The 26,685-nt window shown below is 53.1% G+C and overlaps 1 protein-coding gene across 4 annotated transcripts; it reads right to left on the bottom strand.

The window, feature by feature from the left end:
- Positions 1–1,996: 1,996 nt before the first annotated feature.
- BMF (Bcl2 modifying factor) lies at positions 1,997–26,383 on the bottom strand. 4 transcript variants are annotated; one of them, XM_036844982.1, is made up of 7 exons: positions 26,348–26,383; positions 25,838–25,965; positions 23,374–24,329; positions 21,681–21,841; positions 9,334–9,431; positions 2,476–2,608; positions 1,997–2,050 (listed from the first exon to the last, which is right to left on the bottom strand). In XM_036844982.1, exons 3-6 carry the CDS (start codon positions 23,663–23,665, stop codon positions 2,497–2,499), a joined length of 663 nt encoding a protein of 220 aa, XP_036700877.1. In that variant the 5' UTR covers positions 23,666–24,329; positions 25,838–25,965; positions 26,348–26,383; the 3' UTR covers positions 1,997–2,050; positions 2,476–2,496. The 4 variants fall into 4 exon arrangements, with proteins under 4 accessions (XP_036700877.1, XP_036700876.1, XP_036700878.1 ...); XM_036844981.1 differs by having other exon boundaries at positions 23,374–23,670; XM_036844983.1 differs by lacking the exon at positions 26,348–26,383 and having other exon boundaries at positions 23,374–23,670; positions 25,838–26,018.
- Positions 26,384–26,685: the final 302 nt, after the last annotated feature.

Here is a 26,685-nt window from a genome sequence, read left to right as displayed (position 1 = left end):
TAGCCTGGCCAGAAACAGAGAAGCCTTTGTGTGCAAGGAGCAAGCGACTGGCAGTCCTGAGGCTAAACACAGGGGGAGCGGGGAAAGAGAGCGCTGACACAGGTTTCAAGGGTCTAATAGGATGCCACTGGAGGGAGGTTAACTCTTTGTGTCAGGCTCCCAGGCTTCCGTGGGGAGAGCTTCTGTTTGTGGCTCACGGTAGAGCAAAGAACTTCAAAAAAATAAATAGAGCTTCCTTGGCTTGCAAAGGGACAGAGTACTCCTGTAGCCAGTGTGGAGAAGGGGCAGGCTGAAGCTACTGGAAGCAAGAGCAATGTCTATGGGGAGGGTTTTTGATAGATCACACGATAGAACTTCCTTGGAGTCCCAACGTCTAAACACCGCAGGCTGTTCCTGTGCCATTGCTCCCCCCAGCTCCTCCCCCTTCTCATCCTGGACGGCTGGGATGAACCAGAGAAGACAACAGGACAGCCGGGACCACATCTCCCCCTCATTGCCCCTCCTCCAGAGGAGGAGGGTTGGTGCTGGGGACCCACGGATACTTGGTGAGCTTGGGCTCTGCTCACGGCCAACACTGAGCCTTGCCCACCATCCTATACTGCTCATAGCCCGCCTGCCCAGGGCCAGCGTGCCCTTTCCCCGACCCCACCTCTACCGAGAAATTGCTGCATTCAATCTTACTGAAGTGAGCAAGTCAAGTTTCCTGAAAGTCTGCAAAAATCTGACTTCCAGACTTTGGCAGGGGAGGAGAAGGAAACAAGATTCATTTTTCCACTTAAAGCCTGGACCCACGGGAGGAGTTCAGAAATAAATATGGCAGAGGATGGCGTATCTCACTGAACATCACCACATCAGGTCTCATTCCATTCCTCCCATTGTTATTCGTCACTCCTTCCTTCCACAAAGATTTCTGGGCATCGTGCAGGCGTCAGGTTCTTTGCTAGATAGTGGGGATAGAGTGGTGAATGAGACAGACCAGTTCCTGCCACCAAGAGTCTTTCCAGACAGGCACAGAGCCATTCACATGCTAATCAAGAAAATGCTGATCAAAGTACTGGGTAAATGGTGGCTGCCAGCGGTGAGAGGTGGTCCCGATGGAATGACATCCATTCTTACAGGTGAATTTCAGTTTCCCCAGTCGATGAAATGTCACCAGCTCTTCTCTACATTTCAGGAGGGGGAATCACTGAAATTAGGTATATGGCAACAGCAGCAGCATATTGAAGTAGTACCGAGCCTTAGTGCTCTGGCCAAAGGCTCACTGACCCCAGGTTTGATCTACCGGACTCGGCGCTGATCTACCAGACTGTGGTCACTGTTTAAAACAGTACTCAGCCCACTTGAGTGTGTGTTTGTGTGTGTGCACAGTCCCTGTAAAATTTGTACCTGGTGCTCAAGGGCACTGGGCAAATGTAATGATGTGTTAGAAATGAGGTTGCTACCGGGCACTGAACCCTCTCCACTTCAAAGACAGAATCACTGAGCAGAACCCTGGGCTCACTCAGGTGAAAAGCAAGAACTTTTATCAGGGGTGCCCAGAGTTCCCAGGTCTTTGACCTTGACGGCCCCTGGGTCTCCCAGGGCCACGGGCCATGGTCTCCTTCACTTTCAGCATCCAATTGCTTCCACCAGCTCCTTCAGCACGATCCCGAGACACCTTCATCAGAAGCCCCTTTCCTCCCTGAGTTTACAGGAAGGCACCCAGGCTCTTCGCCCTCCTTCAAGCTAGAGGAGGTAGAAGGGCCACAAAGACAACCCCTACCCAGGCGGGGGCCTCCAAAAAGGAACAGACGTCTGTCACACCTTCAGCCCCCCTGTGTGCTGCTGGAGAAATGGGCGTCTCTGGACTCAAGAACGCAGTAGAGTAAATACAGTGCTTCCAGGGACTATGCCGCCCTCCTTCATGTTGGACACAAGGGTGAGGAGTCTGGGAGAGAGTCACCTCTGGTGGGATGAGCAAAGGCAGGAGCAGAATGAGGAAAGAGCTTGCTTTGGCTTCTGAGTTTTTGCAGTCCTCGTTCTTTTGCTTTTTTCCTTAGAGTCCTTAAACCTGGAGACCAAGTGACAGATAAAGAGACCCAATAAACTGCCTGAAATCTTACAGAAAAATTCTCGAGTCTGTGTATTCTGTGCCGTCTCCTGAGGAGAGGATCCGTATACAGTCTCAGCAGAGTCTCTTTTAAAAGAGTTCAAGACCCAATAAAGAAACGATGGAAGAAAATGCTGGGCAGGTCTCAGATATGCAGCCTGGTCCCACCCCAACGTACAGATGAGGACACCAAGAACCAGAGAGGTGAAGTCACTTCCCTGCCCGAAGTCAATCCGCCAGTTAGTGACAGAGTCACCTTCAAAATCCAGTCTCCTTAATCCCAGTCAGGTGGGCTTCCCACTGCTTCAGAGCAACTGGCTTTCTTTTAGGACCTAATGTTGAGGGCAGGGATCATGTGTTTCTTCCAAATCTGTGCGTGGACTTACAGTGGCGTCCTGGTGAGGGGCTCAGCCAAGGCCGTCAACTCGTTCAGTGGACCTCGTTTGTCTTCTCTCACAGGCAGGGTTCGGCATCAGTTCAAACACTAGTGACAGATCTGCCTGCAGAGTACCATGGAGTCTGAAAGGTAGCAAAGCTGAAGCCAGACAGGATACCACTTACATCACTTACTCTCACCCTCCCTTCAGGGCAATTCCAATTCTAATTCCACGCGGAGCCTTCCCACGTAGGAGGGCAAAAACTTCTCTAGGGAAGCAGGGGATTAAGGGCAGAATGGCTGGCTTCAGGGTCCAGTGGAGACTCATTTTCCGCAGGGGCTGGTTCTAAGACCTCCTGTAAGGCCAAAATCACAGGAAGTGAAAATTGCCCTTGAAAGTCCTGTCAGACACCCATGAAGTGCAAGATCACTTCTCAGGGAAACCCCAGACAGACAGCTTTCCTTCAGGTTGGAAGAGAGTTCTCTTGCCTCAGTTGAACAGCCGAGGAAACCACTGACATTTAGGGCCAGACTGGACTAGAAAAACGTATCTTTGAGGGATAAGATGCTGGTGCGATAAGAGGTCAAGAAAGGGCTGTCATGCATGTTCTCATGTCCCACTCACGCCAGGTACCACCTGTTCACTGAGAGCAGGGCCAGAGACAGGTCTGCTGCACTACATCATACGTACATTTCTCTCTCTCTCTCTCTCGCTCCCCTCCCTCCACTGCATCCCCACCCCCGCACCGGAATCACTGAGCTTATATAGTGTAAATTGATTGGGTGCTCCAGGAATCTCCACCTTAATACTAGCCTCTCAACATGCTGCCACCTTGGGCTGCCACTCCTGAATTCCTGACCCACAGAAACTGTGAGATAATAAATGTTGGTGGTTTTAAGCGGCTACATTTTGGGATAATTTGTTATGCAGAATACAAATATAAAGATACATGGTATGCAGAATACAAATATAAGGATACACATACAGAATACTCATACAAGGGGGTAGCTGGAGAGGCAGGCTACGGAATGTGGAACGGATCCAGTAGGGCAAGCTTTCCAGTGGGAAGGGATGGGAGGGAGTCTGTCTTTTAGAAAGGTCCCCTGGCAGCAGAGAAGGCACTGTGGGTAGGACAAGGCTGGCAAAAAGACCAGGTAGGGGCTCTGCAGTTGTCCAGGGAAAGAAACAATGTGGCAGAGATAGAGAGAAGATAGGTGCAAGGCATATTTCTGGATAAGAATGGTCAGAGCTGGGACTTCCCTGGCGGTCCAGTGGTTAGGACTCTGCGCTTCCATTGCAAGGGGCACAGGTTCAATCCCTGGTCAGGGAACTAAGATCCCGCAAGCCACGTGGCACAGCCAAAAAAAAAAAAAAGAGAGAGAGAGAAAGAATGGTCAGAGCTTATTGATCAGCTGCCTCCAAATAATAATAATAAAAGTAATATTATTAATAATATTAAGAGCTAACATTTAGTTAAATACTAACATTTAACAAACACTATGCTAAGCCCCTTACACATATTCACACATTTAATGCTTACAACAACCTTATGAGGTGGGTACTAGTATCATCTCATTTTACACATGAGGAAACCGAGGCACAGAGAGATGTGTGACCTGCCTTGTGCCGCTCAGCTGGCAAAGAGTGGCGCCTGGGTTCAAACTTGGGCAGCTGTGCCTTTAACTTCTCACTGGACTTCGTCTGGAGGGATCAGAGATAGAAGGGAGGGGGTGAGGTCTCAGGTTTCTAGCGGGGCAACTGAGTGCAGCCTCACCCAAAGTAGGCACAGATGACTTGAAAGAAAGTCGTTACTATCACAATCACCTAATTCCCTGCGAATCTCAGAAGAGCTGCTTCACGGGCTCAACTACAACCCTGCATGTGAAATGTAGAATAACATCCGGACATGGCACCAGGCCCCACTTCTACCACACTCCAGTAAAAATAAACCTCTCTGTCCAAATATAGAGTGGTTAGAAGTGCCATGTTTTACAGGAGAAGAGGCAGTTATTTGGCATTAAAAACAGACAAGTTTTGGCTTCCCCGCAGATCTGGGCAAGAGCACTGCAATTTCCAAATGGAAACCAAGATGGATGGGGTAAGCCCCCCTCTGACTGACTCAGCTATTTAAAAAGCCCAAAGAGAAAACTGCATCCCTCTGCTGGGCCTCAGTTTTCTCATCCATAAAACGAAGAGGTTAGACAAGACAACTGACGTCACTTCAAGCTCCCACTCTCTACAAGGCTAGGAACCAGAGTGGAAGGCTGGTCCTCAGAGAGCCGACAGCTTCCTAAGTATGGGGGCCCAGCAGCGGCACAGCGAGCTGGTCCTCCAGTTTACAGCTTACTGCTGATAGGACCAGGAGTGGTTTTTCCCAAGGATTTTTAGAACTCTGTCAAGCGCTTTAAATTACCCCTTTGAGTCAGACACATTGCTAATCCGCAAAGAAAGACAAGCCAGGAAGTCCCCCAACAACTAGCCTACCTCGTGAGATGCTACCTCGACAAAAGGAAAGCGAAGCCCAGCTTGACAGGGGTGGGGGGTTGTGCAGAGGGGCCGCCAGGGCACTTTTGGTCACTGAGGCTGCCAGTTGCTGAGGGCTGGCCCTGGGCAGGTCCTTTGTACACACTCCCTTTAATCCTGCAAGGCAGGCACAGCTGTAATTTACACGTGGAAGAACTGAAGGCTCAGAGAGGTTAAACAACTTGCCTATGATCATTCAGCTGGTGGAGGCTGGAACCGGATCCAAATCCAGGTCTGGATCCAAAGCCCATGTTTTTCCACTTCATGGGGCCTCTGCTGTGCTGCTTACTGTGTGGTCAGAATGGCTCTTTACAACCCCAAGAGGGGAAAGGAAGTCCTGACAAAAGCCGGGGGTCCCGGACAGTAACTCAGGAGGGCAGCTGAGAAGCAAGTTGGGAGTCTCTAATCCACCAACAGATCCCCTTGTATTTTTACTACACCTTGAAAAAGACAAGCTTTGCTTTAAATGGTTTTATTAAAAACTGTACCAATTGATGGGGGAAAAGATACACACACATATATGCATGTGAAGAACACAAAGCCAAATATTCTGTACAGGTTTAAAAACAATGAGTCCCCATCCCCTCCCTCTCTCTCCTTGTTTCTCTCCCAGAGGCAGAGTGCCTAGAACCCAGGACAGCTAACCTGGGAGAGACAAAATGCTACATTCTCACTGGGTCTCCCCCGACAGGCCCTGTGGACCCAGGGATGGGGCAGCCCACTGGGCAATGCTCACAGAGCAGGGAGAGGCACTGGCCTCCTATGCACAGAGAGGGGCAGTGCGAACCGGGAGCCTGCAGGGCTCCGAGCACCTCCCGCCCAAGAGGCTGGCGCATCTATGAAAGAACGCGGCTTTCTCTGCGGTTTCCTCAAGGCTCAAAGTCCCCACCAGCCTTGAAGAGCCCACTGCCCACAGTGTCCCCAGGAGGCTTCACAGCCTGATGGGTTAAGGAGTCTGGCCAGGGTGGTCTCTCACCAAGGTGTCCCCACCTACACACAGAGGGACCCCGCAGGTTCCTTCGGCCTGGGCTGCAGCACTGATGTGCAGAACCCCGCAGAGCTGAAGTGCCTGCTTCTGCGGGCTCTCACCTGCCCTACCCCACTGCATCAGGTCCCTCAAACGAGACAAGCTCGCAAGCTCTCCACGTGCTCCTTGCTGACTAGGACAGTCACAGTGGCTCCCCAGCCCCTAGTGGAGGCCCTGGCTGGATCATCCCAAATCACCCCCTCCCTGCCAGGCCCAGGCCGGACCCATCCTTGGATGCGGCTGGGCCACTGGGGACAGAGAGACAAGTCAGCTGGGCCCCTTTGAGCGCTCGGAACGTGCCTGCCACATAGCTCCCGACACAGACCCCCTCCCCTAGGGGCTCGTGGAGGGCACTGGGAGGTGGTCTTTTTCTGCCTCGGACTGAGCAAGAAAAGGCCACGGGGGCAGCTCTCCAGCAGCCCAGACTTTGAAGTGGGCAAAGGCAGGGAGTCCTCCAACACTCCGGGAGAGTCAGACGGGGGGCCTGAGGGGGTTCCCTCCCCAGTTCTGTCTACCGGCTTCCAGAATCCCCTCCTCTGGGGTTCTGAATTAGAAGGGCTGTTTTGACCCTGAATATCAGGCTTCCCCTCCTCCAGGGCATCCTTACCGGGGAGGGAGGTTTCCAGTCCCTCTCCCACCCCCACCCTCAGCAAACCACAAAAGCTCCACAAGTCTTCTGTTGGTTACAGGTCAGGAGCCAGGTCACACTGTCCCTCCCTCTAAATCTGATTCTCCACTCCCTAACTAGAGACAGCCAAGCTCCCGGGGGATGGGGAGAGGGAGCCCAGGGGGAGGGACATGTGTCCTGAGGTTGGACTTGAGGAATGTTCAGACCAACTCACCAGGCAGAGGGGGAAGGGGCCAGTCTAGACCACTAGGCCAATTAAAAACAGCCAGCCAGGAGGAAACTCTCTTCCTCTTGGGGCTATTCTACCTCCTGGGTTCTGGGGGGAGGGGAAGGAGAGGCATTGTACACTTTGCCCTGGCTTGCTTAGGATAGTGAGTTAGTTCCTGGCTTCACAGAAGATGGAGACAGTGCAGTCAGATGACCCTCCACCTGGCCCCAGGTGCGATGTTCAGCTGAGCTTCTCAAACTCTTGGGCTCAGTTCTCAGGACAGGCCACAGGGCATCCCACCCAGGCCCGGCAAGGTCTCTGAAGGTGATGGCTTTGCCTCGGCACCAAGGCCTGGACCATTTATTTGCTCTCTCAGCTCACGTGGAAAGTCTGCTGAGAGTAGATAAAAGTGGCTGGTAGAAATAATCCTGGTTTTCTTGTGTGTGCCACTCAAAGATACACCAGCAGCCTGCCCATCACAGCCTTGGTCCAGGAGAGGGAAAAACAACACATGTCCTATGCACGTCAAAAAATGGTGTGGAGACACACAGGGAAGGGTGGATTTCACAATGGTCAGAGTGTCCCAGCACCAGTCTTCATGCCTGTTCCCTGGGTTCCTTCTTGTAAGCAGGAACCTATCTTCTTAGCAGACAAACCATGGTACACACCCTGAGAATATAATTCTGTCCAAGAATAGGTAATACCTCCAGAACATCCAAGCAGAACAAAACCAAGGCTTATGCAGTTTGAAGTCCCTCTCCGAGCCACTGTGAGCCCATAGGGCACCTTTGTGCAAATTAGGAAAGGCACCCCTTCCTGTAAGCAGACACAGCCCTACACTAGGGCATACAGCTTAGTGAGCAGAGCCCGGGCTGGATTCTAGCTTCCATTACCTTCCGCTGCAGGTGGCCTTGTGCAGTGAACGACCTGCCTGACCGTACGTCAGGAAGATCAGTGTGTCCTTCAACGGTAACAAAGGCCTCCTCTCTGCAGAATTAGAGGAGCTTGGGCTTGTTCAGATTTGACAGTCTACTCAGGACTCCTCCAATTTCCTTGGGTAGCCCTGGGGTCTTCTCTGCCCAGGGAAGCCATCTTTTCCTTGGGCCTTGCTTCACCGTTAGCACCAATGTTAACTTTTCTCACATAGGCAAAAATGATAATTTAATTTCTAGGTGAACAGATTCCCTGTGTCTGCTCCCAGAGCTGCCAGACTGGCTGCTTTAAATTCTCTCCATTAGTGCCACAGCAGGGAGAGAAGGGAAGAAGTTCAGAGGCGTCTGTGATCCTGCTGAGTTCCAGAGCATGCCTTTCTGGCCTGGCTGGAAGCTGAAGGAAGACAGGAAGTGTGTACCCAGCTTTGACAGTTCCGCACTCTAACCACTGTCTTGTTACTCTAAAAGACACATTTCAGCTGACAAAGCCGCTGTGCTAGCTTCTTCCTGTATCCCACTAGGTGTGAGAAAGGAATGGGGATAAAAGGGAGGAGGTATGTGGTTTCCGAGGAAACCAAGGGGTCTGGGTTCCTCAAGGCTCTCACAGGTGGGATGGCCGCCTCGTTTCCCAGAGCCACCGCAATGCAATCCTGTCCCTTCCGGTGCTAGAGTGCTGCTATCGGGGGGTGGGATGCCGTCTGTTGGCTGGGTCTTTCAAAACAAGAGCTGACAAAGGCACAAGCTGCTGGCGACAGCTCACTGACTGGCTATTTGTTTGGCTCATCCATGGTTGACACCCAGCCAGTCCCAGGCAGCCAGAGGGGGCAGTGGTTCTGCACCTCAGGACCAATCCTGGGGCTTCCAAGTAGGACCAAGTCAGACATGAGGCCTACCCAGAAGTTTGGTTCATTTTTGCGGCACATCTGAGGGGTCCACGGAGAAACCCGACCCTCCCTGAGGTCTGCTGGAGATGACAGGGGCTGGGCAAGAATCCCTGAGCCCTTGGGGCGGGCAATGGCTGGGCCCAAGGAGAACCCAGACATGGAGCTGGCTGACCGACCTACTGAAGTTGCCACACGCAGCTGGAAAGGCCTTGTCTGAAGCCCTGGTGGGTTAAAGCAGTGTGACCCGTCGGATCTGGGCCCCATCCACAGTGGAAGGCTGATACGTTTGGTGGAACCAGGAGTCTAATCCAGTCTCCTGTTTCTTAAATAAGTTCCTGTGGGAAAACTACAGTCCACTCGCCGGAGCACATCACTACCTGGTTGTCTTCAACCACTGACGACCGAAGGATCTACTTGTCCGAGCCCTTGGGAGGTCCCACATCACAGACACACCAGCCTCTACTTCAACAGTGTTTGACAAAGGGCCCCATTCCTGGTCGAAGCCCTGAACGGGGAAAGAGGTCCCGCTTGGGTATGTCTTATGTACACAGAGAGAAATTTTTAAAATAAAAACACAAAACAACAACAACTTCACAAGACACAGTGTCAGTCCTCGCCGATGTCCTTCCGTGGTGCCCCATGTGAAGAGGGCAGCCCAGCCTCACCTGGGACCTGCCCCATTCCTGTTCTCATCTCCATTCACAGCGAGGTTGTGCAGAAAGAGGAGGATCTGCCACCACACACGATTTCGGTTCTGCTGGTGCTGAAAGGAAAACAAAACAAAACAACGTAACTCCTAAACGCAGCCTTAGACGACTCCTTATCATTTCCAGTCAAAGTTCAGATCCACACGTCTTGGGGGCGACACTTTAATGCCATCAGGACTGCAAACTGGGGGAGTTGGGGGAGGGACGAGAGAAGTGGCGATGAGGGGGAGATAGCTGAGTTCTCCAAATACAATTGCAGTGTGAACATTAAAAAGAAAAGACCAGGCTCTTTATGCACGGTGCACAAGAGGATTAAACTTTTTCCCCTGCTTGCAGGATTTTCCAAAGTTTAGCCAAGTGCTGCTTTTAATCAGATTGGCTCCTGAGCCCCGCAAACCTCAGCTGCATGAACAACAAACTTTCTTCAGCAAGAAAGAGAAGAAGTGCCCCCCTCTCTCCCCCAACTCCAAAGTAACACAGAAAACAAGGGGGGAAAGCGGGGGAGCCTCCATCTGCAAGTGATTTGACACTGTGAAGGTCAAAGGGTTAATCTTCCATTTAAACCACACTGCTGAGGCAGCAAAAATCTGACTTCATCCAGTGCAAACACGCACACACACAGACACACACACACACTTGTGCGCCCGCCCTCTCTCCCTTCCCAGCATCTCCAGCTCCGTGCTGCCCTTTTTATAGCTGCTCTTGACAGTAAGCCGTAAATAATCCCTCTTGGAGCGCTTTCCTACTGACTGGAGCCAATTAAACGTTAAGCAAGAACATACTTGAAAACAAAACAAAAACAAAGAATGCACACTACTCTCTGGAGGTTATCCCAGGTCCTACTGTCAGGCAGAGAAGCTGAGGGCAAAGGTCAGCGGTCAGTGGCTCACAGGATTGTGGCTGGTGCCCCGCCCACACAGGTACCATTTCCCAGGGGCCAGCAGAGGTCCGAAGGGCACCGAGGGGTGCTGGAAGAGGCGGTCTTTGTTCTCTCTTTATCTGCCAGGGCAGGAGGACTAGGCTGGGGCCCTCTCCGTGGGGTTCTCGGTGGACAGGGGAATAAGAACCTAGTGTGCAAAAAAGGAGCCAGCACAGAGGCTGGACTTGGATTGCCGCAGTGGCCCAGGCAGCAAGCACGCTTATGTGAAGTGTGTGTGTGTGTGTGTGTGTGTGCGCGCGCGCGTGCGCGCGTGTGTAGGGGAGCTGGAGCCCCTGCTGTCTTTAACTACAGCCCAGGCCCCCACCAGGCAACTCCTAGTCAGAGGAGAAGAGGCTAGAGCAAGTCAGTGACAGAGCTGGAAATTGAGCCCGGGGCTCCTGGATTCCCAGAGCTTTGCAGGGACGTCTCGCCCTGGCCTCCCTGACCTGTCCCCAGGCAACTGTGCAGGAACCTCGCCGGGTTCCCTGTCACCCTGCCTGAGGTCACAAAGAGAAGAGAGGAGAGATGTCAACTGAGGCTGACCTCAGGGCCCTGTCAGGTATTCCCCCCACCCCATACCTGTAGCAATAGCATTCCTCTTTCCCCTGCAGAAGGGGAGACTGCAAAACAACCCAGAAAGTGGGAGGCACGGCTCCTGCTCAGAGGGGAAGGGAAATCGGGGTGTGCCACAGCGGAGGCCTGGCAGACTGCGACTGGGGAGACTGATGGCTTCCTCATGTTTTGTAAACAAAGACAAGTAAAAAGAGGAAACACAGCCGGCTTAACAAAATCTGGTTAGGGTAAAGCAGCATGAAAATGGACTCAGCTGCAAACCTGAAGACTCAGGCCTGCCTGCAGCAGCTGGGCACAGCACCCCCTCCTTCTGCTTCCCCTCCCCAGCTGCTACCCAGGACAGGTGCAAAGGTCATAGGGTGGAATATGAGGAAAATCCAGGAAAAGACTGGTCTCTGGGGAGGCCAGTCTGCTGGAATTCCGAGGCTCCTGGGGTGCCTGTTTGAAAAGGCCAAGTAACAATAACAACCATGATCCTAACAGTAACTGTAAATTGAGCGTGTCAGGTTCTGGGTTTTACATCCTTGCTTCTCAAAATGCGGTCCACGGACCAGCAGCTTCAGCACCAGCTGGGAGCTTATTAGAAATGTAGACCCACTGAATCAGAATGCACATTTTTAACAAGATGCCCAGGCGACTTTAAGACACATTAGAGTATGAGCAGGACTGGTCTATACACATTAAACTCCTTTGGTCCTCTCAACAACCCTATGACGCAGGTATGTATTATCATGCCCATTTTACAGATGAGATCATTCAAAGAGGTAACTTGGCCACATAGCTAGTAAGTGGCAGGGACTGGGCTAAATCCAGACCACCTGGCCCTAGGGCAATGTCCTTACCCATTACTACTATGCTCCAAGCGCCACCATATACCTTTCTTTACACCCAAGCAGACCCTCATCCTCCCCTTCTCTAAATCATCTCAAAACAGCTCAAGGGCCAAGGAAGGGAGATCCACAACTCGATCATTTGGGGCCTGGACCAATCCATCCCTGTATGGCCTCAGTTTCTCCCACGTTCCCTTCATGGAGGGCAACCTTCTGCCTGGGTAACTTCCTGGGCCCTGAGGTCTCTGGGGATGAGGCAAGGAAGCATCCTGACTCCAGTCATTGTGGCTGCTGGGGAACCTAGAAGCAGTTGTGGGCCAGATAGTGCTGTCAGACTGCAAGGCTGAGGTCTTGCCGGGAGACACAGACAGGCCTAGGTGCACACAGGCCCAGCCTCAGGAAGGACCTAGGTTCTGTGCCTCTGCCTGGGACGGGCCTCTGGGCCCCTGAATCATCCAGGAAGGCACTCTGGGCAGTGGGTGGCTCCCCGGGCCAGGAATCAGAGGACCTGGTAGGCTGGGGTCTCCCAGCAACCTGTCTGAGTCCTCACTCTCCTTACAGGTGAAGTGCAGGCGTGGTGTTAGATCAGTGGTTCCCACACCCGACTGCATCACAGAATCCACGGAGGTGCTATTGTACATACAGAGTCCCCAGGTCCCACCCAGACCAACTGGGGCAGAATCTTCAGGGAAGGGGCCCAGGAATTTGTGTACTGAACATGCTCCCTGAGTGACATTTTTTAAAAATCAGAAGTAGCATGTATTGTCTATTTTAGTCATAAAAGTAACGTAGAGGGCTTCCCTGGTGGTGCAGTGGTTAAGAATCCGCCTGCCAATGCAGGGGACACGGGTTCGAGCCCTGGTCCGGTAAGATCCCACATGCCGCGGAGCAACTAAGCCCGTGCGCCACTTTGCGCTCTAGAGCCCGCGAGCCATGACTCCTGAGCCCATGAGCCACAGCTCCTGAAGCCCGCGTGCCTAGAGCCCATGCTCCGCGACAAGAGAAGCCGCCGCAATGAGAAGCCCGTGCACCGCAACAAAGAGTAGCTCCCGCTCACCACAACTAGAGAAAGCCTGAGCGCAGCAAGGAAGACCCAACACAGCCAAAAATAAATAAATTAAAAAAAAAAAAAAAAGTAACATAGAAAAATTGGAAAATACAAGAAATTAGAGAGGAGAAAATAAAATCCCTCATGATCCTATAGCCTAGAAGAAAACATTTCATGATTTGGTATTTTCTTTAGTCTCTTTCCCTCCCTCCCACCAGAGTAATGACTTGGCCAACCCGGAGGTAAATCCTGCCCAGGTGCTTCTGAGGCAGCCAGGCCACAGACAGGCATTTGGAAACCACTGAGATGCTTTCCAACCCTAAGGTCTGGTGATTCGGAGTTTGTCATCCACAATTACCTTCAGCACTATAACTCAGAGCTCCAACAAGTGAATCCGCTCAGCCTGGCGGAGGGTCTGGGTGGGCCTAGGGAACAGGCTGCTTAGTACAGGGTCAAGCTGGCTGCCTTGGCAGCCGTGCGGCCAGCAAGAACAGGGCCTGGGAAACCATCTACTGCCCCAGCGACCCTTTCTGTGAGCACGAGCAATGCCACACATACCCCAGTCAGCCTTCTCCTGCCACAGGGCAGCCCCCAGAAGGCCCTTTATTGAAAGGAAACCAAATTGCCACATAGCAAGAGAATCAAAGAATGCCTTGATTTTTGAGCAACAACAATACATAAAATATTTTTTAAAAAATTAAACAAAAGTGCCTGACGAGAAAGGAAAGAAAAAGGTCTTGAAGGGAGGCCAGGGAGAGAAACAGTTAAGAAGGAAGGAAATCAACATTCACCGAACAGGACGAGGTACACAAAGACACCGAAACACCAGAGCACATGGATCCTTCCAGGAGAGGGTGTGGGGGAGAAGGGGAGAAGGAAGGGGGAGCCAGGAACGGGTACGCTTGGCCTCTGACTCTCAGGCACCTGGCACAGCACCCAGTGCATAGACTGAGATCAGTGGGTGCAAACCCCTGGCGCAAGGCTCAGCTCTCCCAGGCTGGCTTGGGACCCCTCAAAGTTTGGGAACCTGCAAAAGAATGGGGGTTCCCAGAATGCATAGCCAGGGTAACCTCAGGGGTAGGAGACTGGGGTTCAGGAGATAGGAGCTGATGGGAATTTAAGCTTACACCAGAGCTCTCAAATTCAGAGCGAGAGGGTAGGACAAGACGGGGAAGGAAAGAATATAGGTGAACGCCCCAAGGGAAGGGGCCCTAACGTGGCGGATAAAAAATATTCTCTTCAGTTAGGAGAGCACAACCAGGCATGAGAGATCTAGGGTTCTTCCTTCAGTCCCACTTTCTTTCTGTGATCAGGGGATGGAGGCAGTCAGTTGACGAGTGTTTGAGTCACTCCCCCTGTGCACAAGGCACTGTAACTGAACACCCAGATCATTCGTCCTGGATAACAGGGAACACGTAGGGCACATAGTAGGTATTCAACAAGCACGCTGGACTGACTATAGAAAAGTCAGCCTTGCAAGATAACCCACTTGTCTGAAGCCAGGAACAATTGATGTCTGGCCAGGTCTAAAGATGTACTTGATGTGATAGGATCAGCCTCTTGCCTAGAGAGGCCCAACTAGTAAAAGGCATTTTTTTTTTTTTTTAAAGAGCTGGCTGTGGTATCTGACAAGGTTGGATTACACAAATCAAACTCTGTTTCATCCCACATGGCCTCTGTCCTAAGCACAAAGAGTGTTCTCTGCCCTCCCCAGATAAGAATCTCCCTCTGGCTCTCCCCCTTCGGACCCAATTCACACCCTCTGGGGACTCTGTGTGTCACCAGTGTACCAGATGCTCCAGCAAGAGCTAATTCACCCCCAAAGAATTCGAGGAAGGAGCAAAGCTACACTGTAGCCCTGATTTAAAAGAAACTAACACACAAAATGCAGATTTACCAAACAGATAGCCATTTATATCGCATATTTAAAATGCTTTCCTATTGTCTCTTTTGCTCCTCACAAAGGTTTGGGACATAGGAAAGGCAGGTATTATTTTCAATCCCATTTTACAGATGGGGAAGCAAAGGTTCAGAAAAGTTACCCCAAGCAAGTTAGTTGGGAGGGGGTGATTCAAACCCCTGACTTCTGACTCCAGAGTTATGTTCTTTCACTAAAATATTACAGTGTGTTTATTCACATTATGAAAATGGTATTAACTGTTCAAGGAGAATTGCCACCTAACTGCTCCCCTAGTATGTTTAAAGAAATTGTTTCCAGATCATTAACTATTTAGTAAGGATGCTGTGGACCAGAAAAAAAATAAACCTTTCAGAGGCAGAGCTAACTGAAGATCAAACAGAAATGAAGCTAAAACTGGCCTGAAATGATAACTTCAGATCATTTTCTGAAACCATGCTCAGTTTCTTTAAAATGCAGAGTTGTATCTACCCTGCTTTACAGGGAGATACACTCTCTGTAAAATGCCGTTTTCCTACCTCACCTCTTCCCTTTCCCCCATCAACTCTAAACCCGCCACGGCGAGGCTGAAGGACAAAGCCTTGCTGTTGAGAACAGGAATACAGAGCTAAGGAAGACTTAAGGAAAATTCCACATAAAAGAAGTTGGGGAGATGTTTGTTTGATTCAGCAAACTTTTATCAGGTACCCAACTGAGCTAAGAGTTACGAAGCACAAAGATGAGCAAGCTGTAAGGCTTGTCCTCGATTATTTTACAATCTGAAGGGGGGAAAAGCAAGAACACAGAACTCAGTTTTACAGGAGGCAGAGCCAGGGTCCGGGCAGTAAGTGGGAGCTCCATCAGATTCTCACCTTCCGGGCTGTGCTTGCTGAGGAGCAGGGGTGGGTAATGGGGAGACCATGGTTTTAGGATCAATCAGATCTGCATGGCTCCCAGCTCAGCCACTTCCAGTGTAACATGGGCATGTTATCCCACTTCTCTGAGCCCCGGCTTCCAATAAAATGGGGATAATGGGGTCTCGAAGTACAAGGTTGTTGTGATGATTAAATGAGATAAGTATATGTAAAGCACGGAGGCAGTGGCTGCCCCAGGCAGCTCCCCACTCCCTGGTGAGGACAAGGGAAACCTGGGCCCGACTGCACTTTGCTGAGCAGTTCCCTCAACACCCTCAGCTCAAAGCACCAGCCCCAGGAGCGCTATCTTCTAGGCAGACTCATGAAGTCCTGAGGAAATCCCTGACTTTGCACTGTGAGATGGGCCATGGCAGCCAGAGGCAGCCGGGCTCAGAATTCCAGGCTGCCAAGCTGGGCAAGGGATTCTGAGACCCACGGGGTAGCCCCTTGGGCCCCGTTGGCCCACTGTCCAGATTGCTTTTGACCTAGACACCTGAGGAATGAGCAACGTGGCAAAACAGAAAAGGAAAAAAAAATTCTCCTTGACAAGAGCTTCCTCAGCCCAGCCAGCAGCGCTAACAGGAGGTTGAAGCCACCAGCTGCCACCATAGAAACACCAATCACTTCTCCCAGGAAGAAAGGGCAGCCTGGGGCTGGCTGAGTTGAAGACAGGAGGGCTTCCTCGAACATAGGTGGAAGCCACGGGCTTCAGCCACTGGGGGTGCGGGGATAGGGCTGTGTTTGCCACCCATGTCCCCAGAGCCATGGGCTGCACCTCCATGGCCTGGAGGTGGGAAGGACTGAGGCCCTTACCCAGCTTCCCCCAGGGATGGCTCTGTCTCCCCCAGTCTGAGAACAGCCCCGTGAAACTAATGGGCAACTTCTTAAGAACTCAGGGGGGAAGAGGCGTATGTGCGCTCTGGTCAAAAGTGAGGGAGAGAGGGGACTGAGGAGGGGGCTGGTCTGTTGTGGGTCTACAAGGCATTGGAGAAGGACCCCCCCCCGCCCCCACGGCTCCAACTCCCAACTTGGGGCCTTTGCAGCTGGCTGTTCTCGTCCCGCCCGGGACCAGTCCCTGGACAGGACAAGCAAGCTGAGCACAGAAGGCCGGACCCTCCTCCTCACCCTGCACACCGGCTGTTCTTGTACTGGTCATGGAACATGCCCTCTTGGTTGCCAGACTTGGATCAAAAGGCAAACAAGATGTTTTTCTTTATCCCTCTTTTCTAGCACCTCCCCCAAAGCCCTCCCTCCCATCACCATCCCCCTCCAAGAAAAAGAAAAAAAAACCAAAGCCAACCCGTCCCCATGGCTTGCCTTGGTGGGGAGGGAATGAACTGTCCGGAACTACAAGGCCCTTCTCCTGGAAGACAGAGTAGTCAGGTGCGAGTTGTGTGGAGAACTCAGCTCTACTCAGCCACGCTGATGACTCAGAAGCTAAATATAGTGAGCGATATAAACAGAGCCAGCCACAGAGCAAAACACAGGGCCCCCAAGCCCTGGCCCTGGCTCTCACGCACAGCGCTCTCCACAGCCCCTCCCCAAGCCTCACTCTTCCAAAGGCAATGTCCGAGGGGACCTCCCACTCCGGGACAGAGGCTGGCTCTGTAGGGACCCTTCTCACTCTAGGGAGAATCTCTGGGGCTCCCGCCCAGGGCTGTCCCATCTAGAGCCTGAACAACTTTATCAGCTATAGTCTGAGCTCCAGAAAACCACGCACCAACAAGGAGAGCATCCCAAAGGGTCAGGAAGTAGTTAGGAGCTCCCTGAACAAAGGATCCAGGCTGCTGGCAGAGAGGCCACTAGTTAATAAACCATGCAAACACCACCTTGGGTACAACTTCCAAAAGAGCTCCCGAAGAACAAAATCCTAAGATCATCTTTTAACCCATTTTCAAGTGTTAAACTGTCCACGCAGTAAGAAGTAATAGGATACATATAACAATTTCCAAAGGGCTTTCACATCAACTCTACAAGATGAGTATGAGAAATCAAGGCTCGGAGAAGTTAAATGATTTGCCTGTGAACACAGAACTCATAAGTGACAGAGCTGGGATTTGAACTCGAATTTGCCTCTCAGTCCAGGATCCTTTCTGTGATCTTGCAACTAAAGATGGTTTCAACTGAGTGGCTGAAATTTTTCTCAGATGTCATTTTCCAGAAAGTCTAATTACTATTCAGGGAATTTCCAAATCTGACTGTTCTGAATGGAGCCACTCCTGGTCCAAGTGAAAAAGCCGCTTCCAACATGAAGAATTCCAATTCTCCTGTAGCTTTACTCACTCAGCTGTCTACAGTAGCCACTTTTTTCTTTTTTTTAGGATTCTTGGCTTCTTAACATCACCCGGAAATATCCCACAACTTTCAAGATGGTGCCATTGGGACAGGAGACTCTCCTAAGGGGATGGGACACCAGCTTCTGTCCATTCTTTGGCTCATGGTGGAGGAGACCACGGCAGGTGGAATGGAAAGAAGCTGGGATTCACCTTCTGGCCAGAGCATCCCTTGAGCTCAGGGAGGAAGCAAACCTGTACCGCCATCTTCCCTGTAGAAGCTGGGCAAACAAGAAACACCAGGGCACCCTCACAGAGCCAAGGTCAAGGTAGACCACAGTCAGCAGACCACCAGAGGTCACCTGCTACAGCTGGGCAGCTCACAGAAGAGCAAGGAGGAGAATCTTTCACTCCTGACCCAGCCAGAGGAAGTTGGGGGTGTGTGACCAGGTCTGGAAAGGCTTTTACCTCCATTCACTCTGCCTCAAAGTCTCTTGCTGCTTTGGAGACCCAAAGCGCTGACAGCAAGCAGCTCGCTGGCACTGATCTTCTGCTTCCAATTCCTTGCCCAGAGAAACCACCCTAAACAGGTGGCTGACCTGAACTTGGGTAACCAGGCTAGAGCTCCATCCAGCAAGCTCCTTGAGAAACATGCTGGGAGGGCTTATGGCCCACAAAAACCAGCACCAGGGGGAATTTGGAGCATGTTGTATCTAGGGTCATGCTGATGCACTCACTTTGCCCTAAAGCCATCCTACAACACACTACCGTTATCACACCCTTCCCTGTGCTCCACATCTCCCAGGGAGAAGGCTTCCTCTCATACAGTAAAAGAGTAACTGAGGTCCCTAACCAGGGACAAAAGGCAGGAGTTCACATTCCCTACAGGAGTCGGGAACCCATGGCCACGGTCTGGCCCTGGGACACCAATCCCAGACCTGAGGAGAGAGGAGATGGCCAGGCTCCTTCGACCTTCTTACTGCCTTTTGGGTTGTCTTTCTTGGTTATTTAAACTCAGCCCATAATGATGGAGACTGACCACTATTCTCCTAGGAGAAATGTACAAGGCCAAGACCCACAACTGGTCAGCTTTGACGCTGATTTCTCTGGACAGGGTAGGTAGAAGGGGGCTCACGGGAGGCAGCTCTACTCAGGGACAGGTGGGGTGGGAAATGCACTGTGAACTGACAAGAACAAATGTGGGGGACAATCAGGCTTACAGAGAGACAGAAGAAAACAAGCATTAAAGAATACCTACTGTGTGCCTGGAACTCTCGTAGGTGTTTTCTCACTGAATCTTCATGATAAGATTCTCTGGCATTAGGTCTAATTTACAGAAGAGGAAACAGGCTCTGCCAGAGACTTCCCGGTGGCTAGTAGGTAGCAGAGCTGGCATTCAAACCTGGGCCTTCTGACTTTGTATCTGAAGCCTAGAGACTTAACCCTAAATTACTTCCATCCCAGTGCCTCAGTCTCCTTGTCTGCAAAGATGAGGGGAAGGAATAGGGAAAGAAGATGAAGGATAAGAATGTAAGAGTGACAACAGTATTGTGTAGATATGAAATATTTAGACATTAGTTTATATCATAATCAAGTTCAGAAATGGCTCATTTCTTAAAACTAGCTGCTAAAAGGTCCTACACGTGCCAGCTCTCCATCTGCCCATAGCCATTACCCCAGCGCTTCCCACAGGATGAGCTCCTAGGGAAGTGAGCAGGGTGAGCAGGGAGGAGGGGGATAAAAGCAAGAAGACTCCCGTGGACAAAAAGCCTGGCTCTTTGCAATGGAAAGTTTGGGGAAACCAGCTCTTGGCTAGAAAGGCCTCGTTGGCCAGCCTCCTGCCACTGCACGGTAGGAGTAGGTAGCTGGCAGGATGGTGAGGGGCCCAGGGAAGTCAGGAACCAGTAGGAGGTGAGGTGCAGAGCAGGGGAGACTCTCCTCCAGTTCTCCTCTGGCTCTGCCCCTCCTCCTCCCCGGCTGGAAGGCTCTGGCTAAGAGGACAGCACCTTGTATGGAGTTGAACCAGGCCTTCAAAGAGACAGCCCTGGACGGGGGTCAATGATGCCAAGCAGCAAAGAGCACGGTCAGACCTGGGATCAGGGCCAGTTTCTCCTGTGCGGAACTGAGTCAGGAAGAAAGGGCCCTGGGCTGAGTTCTGGTCCTGTGCCAGGGCTCAGCTGGGCAAGGGGGGCCTCCCAGCCTGCTCCCAAGCCCACAGGGGCTCACCCGTGGATGGCTGAACATTCTGGGAAAGAACTGTTGAGAGAGATCAGGGCTATTGGGAACGCAGAAAACTGCCTTCCAGAGAGCTCTCCAGACGAGCCTGTGAGACCCACAGTCACCGTGTCCTCTATCAGCTGCAGCCCCGGGACCAGAAGCTGCGAGCTCAGGCCAACCACAGGCCTACACAGCCAGGGCAGAGTGAATGGGCAGGAAGAAGGCCAAGAGGCAGAAATCAAGAATCAGAGTGCGTCCACACATGGACCGAAGGGGAAACTCTAAGCCAAGTCTCCACAGAAAAATCAAAGGAGCGAAGAGGGGCTGGAGCTTGGAGCCAGAGGAGGTGGCTAGGCTGCCTTATTATCTAAGCATAGGGCCACCCTCCCTTCCTGAGGGACTGGGAGAGCCACCAGGGCCAGGTCTAGCCCCAAGTTTCCCTTGGCAGGGACGCTCACCATGTCTAACCCCGGAGGGCCTGTTCTCAGGAAATCCAAGGTCAATTTCTCTTCCCCCTGGTGCTGGCCAAGTCAAACCTTCTATTACCAATAGCTGTCCTCTGGTCACCTGAAGTTCCCCATCTAACCTCAGGGTCTGCCCAATCATGGTGGATTACTTATTCTCTTGATTTCCTGATATACAGTCAGATATAGACTCACACATGCGCGGGCGCGCGCGCACACACACACACACACACACACACACACACAGCTGACTGGGCCAGGGACACTGTCCCACAGGTAGCGAATGTGTTCACTTCCAGGTGGTGTGCCTTCGCTTCAGCAGTGGTTGTACTAGCAGGGATCCAGCCTCAGGATCCTCTCCCCACCTTGGCAGCCATCCAGAAAGTCAGCCCAGAGAGGAAGGGTTAAGTGCCCGGGGGCGGCCCAGACAGCGGCTGCAGAGCAGGGCAGCCTCCAGCCCGTGGCACGTAGGGCTCCTCCAGCACGAGCCCGCCAGCCGCCGCCTTTGTTGATGGGCTCTGCCGCATGCTCCACTGACACGCGATGCTCCGCCCTGGCGGGGCTGGTGCCAGGCTGCCGGCCAAGCGCCCGGCTGAGCACCCGGCCGCTGGCCTGGAGAGACTCTCTGAGGTACACACTCCGGAGTCCCAGGCCCCGGTTCCCAGGCAGAGACAATGAGGAGCGGCCTCCCCAGCTGGAAAGTGTCAGGTTACAACCGGTTCCACCACCTTCCCCAACTCAGGCCCATCCCCGGCCTTGGTTACCCATTTTACACTGCACCGCAGCCGGGCACGCCCGACTGTCCAGTTTTCCTCAGCACCCTGAAAATCTTGCCCTCAGGTCTGTAAGGGACCATCTCCCACCCCTGGCCTCAAGAAGAGAGAGTCTGTCAATCAAGGCCGCAGAAAGCTATCCCATTCCCTGGGAGGGATCGTAGCATCTCCCTCGAGCCTGAGCTGAGAGTGGGCAGATAAACAACTTGGATCTCAGAGGTGAGGGCACGCGTGCTCATCCAGTCGGGCCCATCCAGTGCACGAGAATCACAAGAGCATGAGGCCAAAACTCTGGGACCTTATCCTTGGGGCCTGGCAGAGACAGAGTTGCTGAGGCAGGCCCCAGCCCCCCAGCCCCAGCAGACACACCCCCCCCCCAAGAGCCCCCCATGCCTACTTGCTGCATATGAAGCCGATGGAACTGGTCTGCAATGCGCTGAAGTTTTCGGGCAATCTGTACCTCTGCTCGATGTTGCCACTGCCCTTCAGCAGGCTGCTCACCAAGGGGCAAGCCTGCAGGGAAACCGGCAGGGAGGGGGAGCCGGTAGCCGGCATTGCCTGCAAAGACAGAGGGCCCACATCTCAGCATGCTCCACAGCTGCCCCATCCTCCCCATGCCTGCCACTCCTGGCCGAGACCTGGGGCCGAGGGTAGACCCTAGTGTGGGCAAGGAGAGGAACTTAGTCTGCCTTTATCAGGGCACTCTGCCAAATGTGGACAGCCTGACTTGCTGCCCAAGAGTATGAAAGCTGATATTGGAGAAGAGAAGGGAATGGTCCCTGCCTTCAGTCCTCCATTCACCGGCAGTGTCATGGCAAAGGTAATAAGTGTGGGTGAACTTGCCAACCTTCTGTCCTTATTTACCCAGCTACGCTTGACCACAGTTTATTATTTATTACCCTCATACAGTAGTAGCAGGCTGAAGCTCTTCTCTGGAAAAGCACTGGAGGCAGCTCTCCAGAGTTCCTGGGTTGAGCAAAGCAGGGGACAGAGAAAGAGAAAGGCAAAAAGTATCTTCACTTCATAGTGCAGCAGAGGAAGGCTGGTCTCAGGCCCTGAAGCTCTGGGCAGTGGTACAAAAAAAACGGAGAGAGGACTCCTCTGAGCCACAGATTAGCCAAGTTCCTCTCTCCGGAGGCAGCCCCAGGCCAGACATCTCGACCTGCGCTCCTCACTTACCAAGAGCTGGCCACCAAGCTGCCACTAGGGGCACCCGCCGGCCTGCTCCCGTCTTTCCCTCTTCCCCGCCTGCCTTATCTATCTTCTCAGACTCCTGCCAGGACTACTTTGCCAGAATTGTCCTATAGGGCAGCTCCCTCTGGGAATAACTGCAGCGTCTCCTCAATCTGCTCCGTCAGACACAGCAAGATAGCCTCCGAACCTCGGCCCTCTCTCCATAAGCTTTGTGCTAAATGAAGAAAACAGACTGAGTGTCTAACCCTGCCCTTTTGCCAGAGGAAGGCAGATTGCTCATAAAACCAACCACTGAAGCCCACAAATGAAGGGGTCTTGTCTGATTGAACCTTGGAAACAGCCCCTTTGCTGGCACTGAGCCCAGGCAGGCCCAACCTCTTTCTCCAGTTCCCCTTCCAAGCACAGAAAGCCCCAAGTGACAACTGGGGGCCACCTTCTGCCTTCAGGAACCTGCCCTCCCAGAACAGGCTGGGTTTTTCCCTTCAGTGTCAACAGCGAGTCACAGATCCCCCAGCCTTCCCCACGGCAGCGTTAGCCACTTTACAGAAGGTACATCACTATCACCACACAAAGGGCTGGGCCACACAACAGGCCACAGGATGTAAAGGCCGAGACCCAGGTTACCCTTCTTCCAACCCAAGGAGACACCATGGACCCAAAGATCCCTCCAGGAAGGGACAAAAGAGCAGAAGGAATGGCAAGGCAATCTGCCCTGCGCGGGGCCTGAGGAGCACAGGTGAGGAACAAGCAGACAAGCAGCAGGTGAGAGTTGAAGAATCGGTAGCGCCTGCTGCTCAGTTTGGGGAAGGAAACAGCAAAGAGCAGGTCTGGGGAGGGCAAGTCCCCTCCTTTCCCCCAGTCTCTAAGGGAGGAGTCCTGAGGCTAAGAGCACTCACCATAAAAGAGTCGCTGGGGTTCCTCAGTCACCCCACAAGGCAGCATGACACCCTGGCTTGGGGAGGCTGGACTGAGAGTCTGGGTAGCCTTGTCTTCCTGGCTGGTGGGTCGAAGCCCAGGGCCACAGCAGTGCGTGAGAGGGAAGAGCTGCAGACGGCTGAGGGGGCAGTCCAGCTGGCTCTGGGCAAACAGGTCAGCAGAGAGCAAGCTGCCAGGCTGGGTCCCCGGCTCCCCATCCTCTGGCTGGAACACATCATCCTCCAGCTCCTCCACACACTGGGGTGGCTCCATCTCCCCTGTTAGGGTGCAATGCAGGCATCCGGGAGGCTGCCCCCACCCAGGCTATACCTGGAAGGACTCCCCTCCCCTTCCTTCTTTCCTGCTCCCCCTTCTTATGTGGAGAAGTGGGGTCAGGTACTGATGACAGACAACCCTAGAGCTAAAGCACTGCCAAGGGTGACACTGCCCCCAAATGTGGGCTGCCTCGCAGTTCTGAGACTCTCCACGCTTCTTCCCTGGGCCCACTCAGAACCACCTTCCCTCCCCTCGGCCTCTTCTTCTAACCCAGGCTGGTCACGGTCATGCAGTTTGACTGCTATTGACTCTGAGCCATAGAGGGGTATGATCAGCTGCTACAAGCACGCAGGGTACCTGGAGAAATGTCAACAAGACTAGCCTCTGTGAGTAGCTGTGGGAGGGCAGAGGGCGCTGTGACTGGCTGTACACACAGTGCTCACAACACACAGGCACACTCGCTCACTGGCCTGAGGAGTAACCTACCAAGCTCTCATCTCGCTCTGAGCTGAGCTCCAGGCTCAGCAGCAAAAACAAACGCCAGCAGTCCTAGGGTGGCCAGGTTCCCTCCAAACCTGCTAAGCCCTACCCAAGACCCTAGTCTCCACCCCCTGCTTGCTCAACACAACAAACAGGCTGAACGATGTGGTAAGAGTGTGTCCTGGGAGAGAAGGGGAGAAAAACCCAGGTTAGTCATTGCAGCTGCCCTCTCAGCAGAGTACAGCTGTCTGCCCACCACAGCTTAGCCTAGAGGGGAGGTCCAGCATCCAGCAAAGTGGCCAGCCTACCCCAGCTCAGTCTACTCACTAGTCTCCACGACTTCAAATCTTTTCCCACAGCCTACCACTCCTGCCAGCGCTGAACCTGAGATGGGTACAACCTGCCTCACAGAAGGAAGTGAAATTTAGCCCTCTGTCTGTGACCTCACTCGCTGCCTAAACTCCTCAGGTTGTTGACATGAGTTTCTTGGTGATAAAGAAGTTCCACTTGCTCCACCTGATGGCTCTTGGGAGTCTGAGCTTGGAGCCACGCAGCATCTTGAGCTCCCAAGCCAACCCCTTATACACACACCAGGAACCCCTTAGGGTCCCTGAGGCAGCCAGAAAAGCAACCACCTGAATGGTTAAGGATACAGAGAGACAGCGTTTGTCATTGCCAGAGTCAATTAGAGGTCCCCTGGGAATTCTGTCTCCCAGTCTCTTGTCTTTGAAGAACAAGCCAAATGGTCTGTGGGTTGGTAAAGTATTTAAAGAAGCTCAGTTAAATTCAGAAATCTTGGCTTTCTCAAATGCAAGCTCTCTCTGAAGTGCCTGCTTCAACCCTCCCTCCATCCCATCCTGTCCTTGAGCTATCTATGGTCCCTATCCTGCCCTCTTCCCTGGACAGCGAGGAGATGCCCGCTTGGATGGCAAAACAGGCACATGGTGTTCTTTGGACAGTGTTTCCCAAAGGGGAGTGAGAGAACTACACTTTATCAGTACCAGGAAACAAGGTTTCCCACTGAAAGGACCAAGTGCTGTCCTGCCAGTCACCTGGCAGGGGCTCCCCTCCTGCCCTTCCACCTCCTCTCTGCAAGTTGGCAATCCCAACCTAAGATGGGGCCCTCCAAAGCCAATCACAGTCAGGAGTCATTGTCTTGGGTTTTCCTTTGAAGCCTATCACCTCCCCCACCCGCTCCCAGCAAAGCCCCAAATTCCACCCTTGCCTGGACTGGACAGTGGGGGAGGTGCAGCCAGAGGGTGTGGCTCTGCAAGCCTGAGGGGGACCCTTCCCACTCTCCACAGGAACTGCAGGTGGCCCTTCTGCAGGTGGGAGTCTCTGGACAGGTGCTGGACAAGGTCAAGTGTAAACTGAGATACAGTAAAGGGACCTTCTTCTCCCCTTCCCCTGAGCTGAAGAGGTGGTGTGCAAACCGGCAGGAGAAGGGCACTTCCTAAGTGCACTACCAGGGAAGTCTTTATTCCTAGCAAGGGGACCTAAAGCCTGCTGGAGCCATCCCAGCCCTTAAGGACTCTAAGAGGGATGCTGAACTCAAGACTCCTTCTCCTAGGAGAAGCAGTAGCTAGACATTCTGAACCTCGACGAGGGCTAAAATCTGGGAACGCACACATACACACACACACACACAAACACACACACACTCACGCACTCACACAACACACAGCAGACCTGGGTGACTCCAGGAGAGGATCTCGGCCTCCGAGTCGTGATGCCAGGGCTCCGCGCCAGGGTCCAGCGTGATGAGCACTCGGGGGCTTGGCGCCCAAACTCAGTTGGGAAGGAGGGAAAAAGCCCGGCTGTTAAGGAGAGGAGCCTTCAGACTCCGCAGGGATGCAGGACGTCCCACAACTCCCTGCCCTACCCCAAAGTCAGATCCAGAGGCCGGGCCATTCTCGAGCGCCCAGGTCTGCTCAGCAGTGCACCGCACGTTCCCCTGCCCACCTGGACCCAACTCCTTGGAGTCTCAAATGCTACTACCCCCACGTTCCTTCGTGGAGCAGCGCACTTAGATGTAGGTTTTGCACCCCGTTCCCATACCCCAGCGCCCCAGTCCATGGTCACTCTAGACGCCCGCAGCCCAACCCTTCCCGGGCCCCCACGCGCAACGCGATCCTCTCCCCACTTCCCCAAGGAGGTGCGATCCAACACCGCCCGGCCCCCTGCCGCCCGGGCGCTCACCGGGCTGCGGCGAAAGGCGGGAGGCGGGAGGCGGGAGGCGCAGGCAGGGGCGGCGGCAGCGGCAGGCGGGCTGGCGCGGGTGGAGGCCACTCTGCACCGCGCGGTATTGTTTCCAAAATACGCCCGCTCGGGGCATCCCGCAAACAGCTGATGAGGCCCCGCCTCTGGCGCGTCACACCGACGGCTGGCCAATGGCGAGTGGAACCCCAAGTCCCGGGCTGGGCGGCTGCCAGGGACGGTCACGAATGTACGAACCTTCCCTTGGAAACACTGCAAGGGGCCAAGCCAAATTCCGACCTCCTCCAGAAACGCAATTGGAGCGCTGTCGTCCACGCAGG

This window comes from Balaenoptera musculus, chromosome 2 (genome assembly GCF_009873245.2).
Source record: "Balaenoptera musculus isolate JJ_BM4_2016_0621 chromosome 2, mBalMus1.pri.v3, whole genome shotgun sequence".
In the NCBI taxonomy this organism is placed as follows: Eukaryota; Metazoa; Chordata; class Mammalia; order Artiodactyla; family Balaenopteridae; genus Balaenoptera; species Balaenoptera musculus.
The sequence above is the reverse complement of the archived record's forward strand: the minus strand, read 5'-3'. Positions and strand labels throughout refer to the sequence as shown.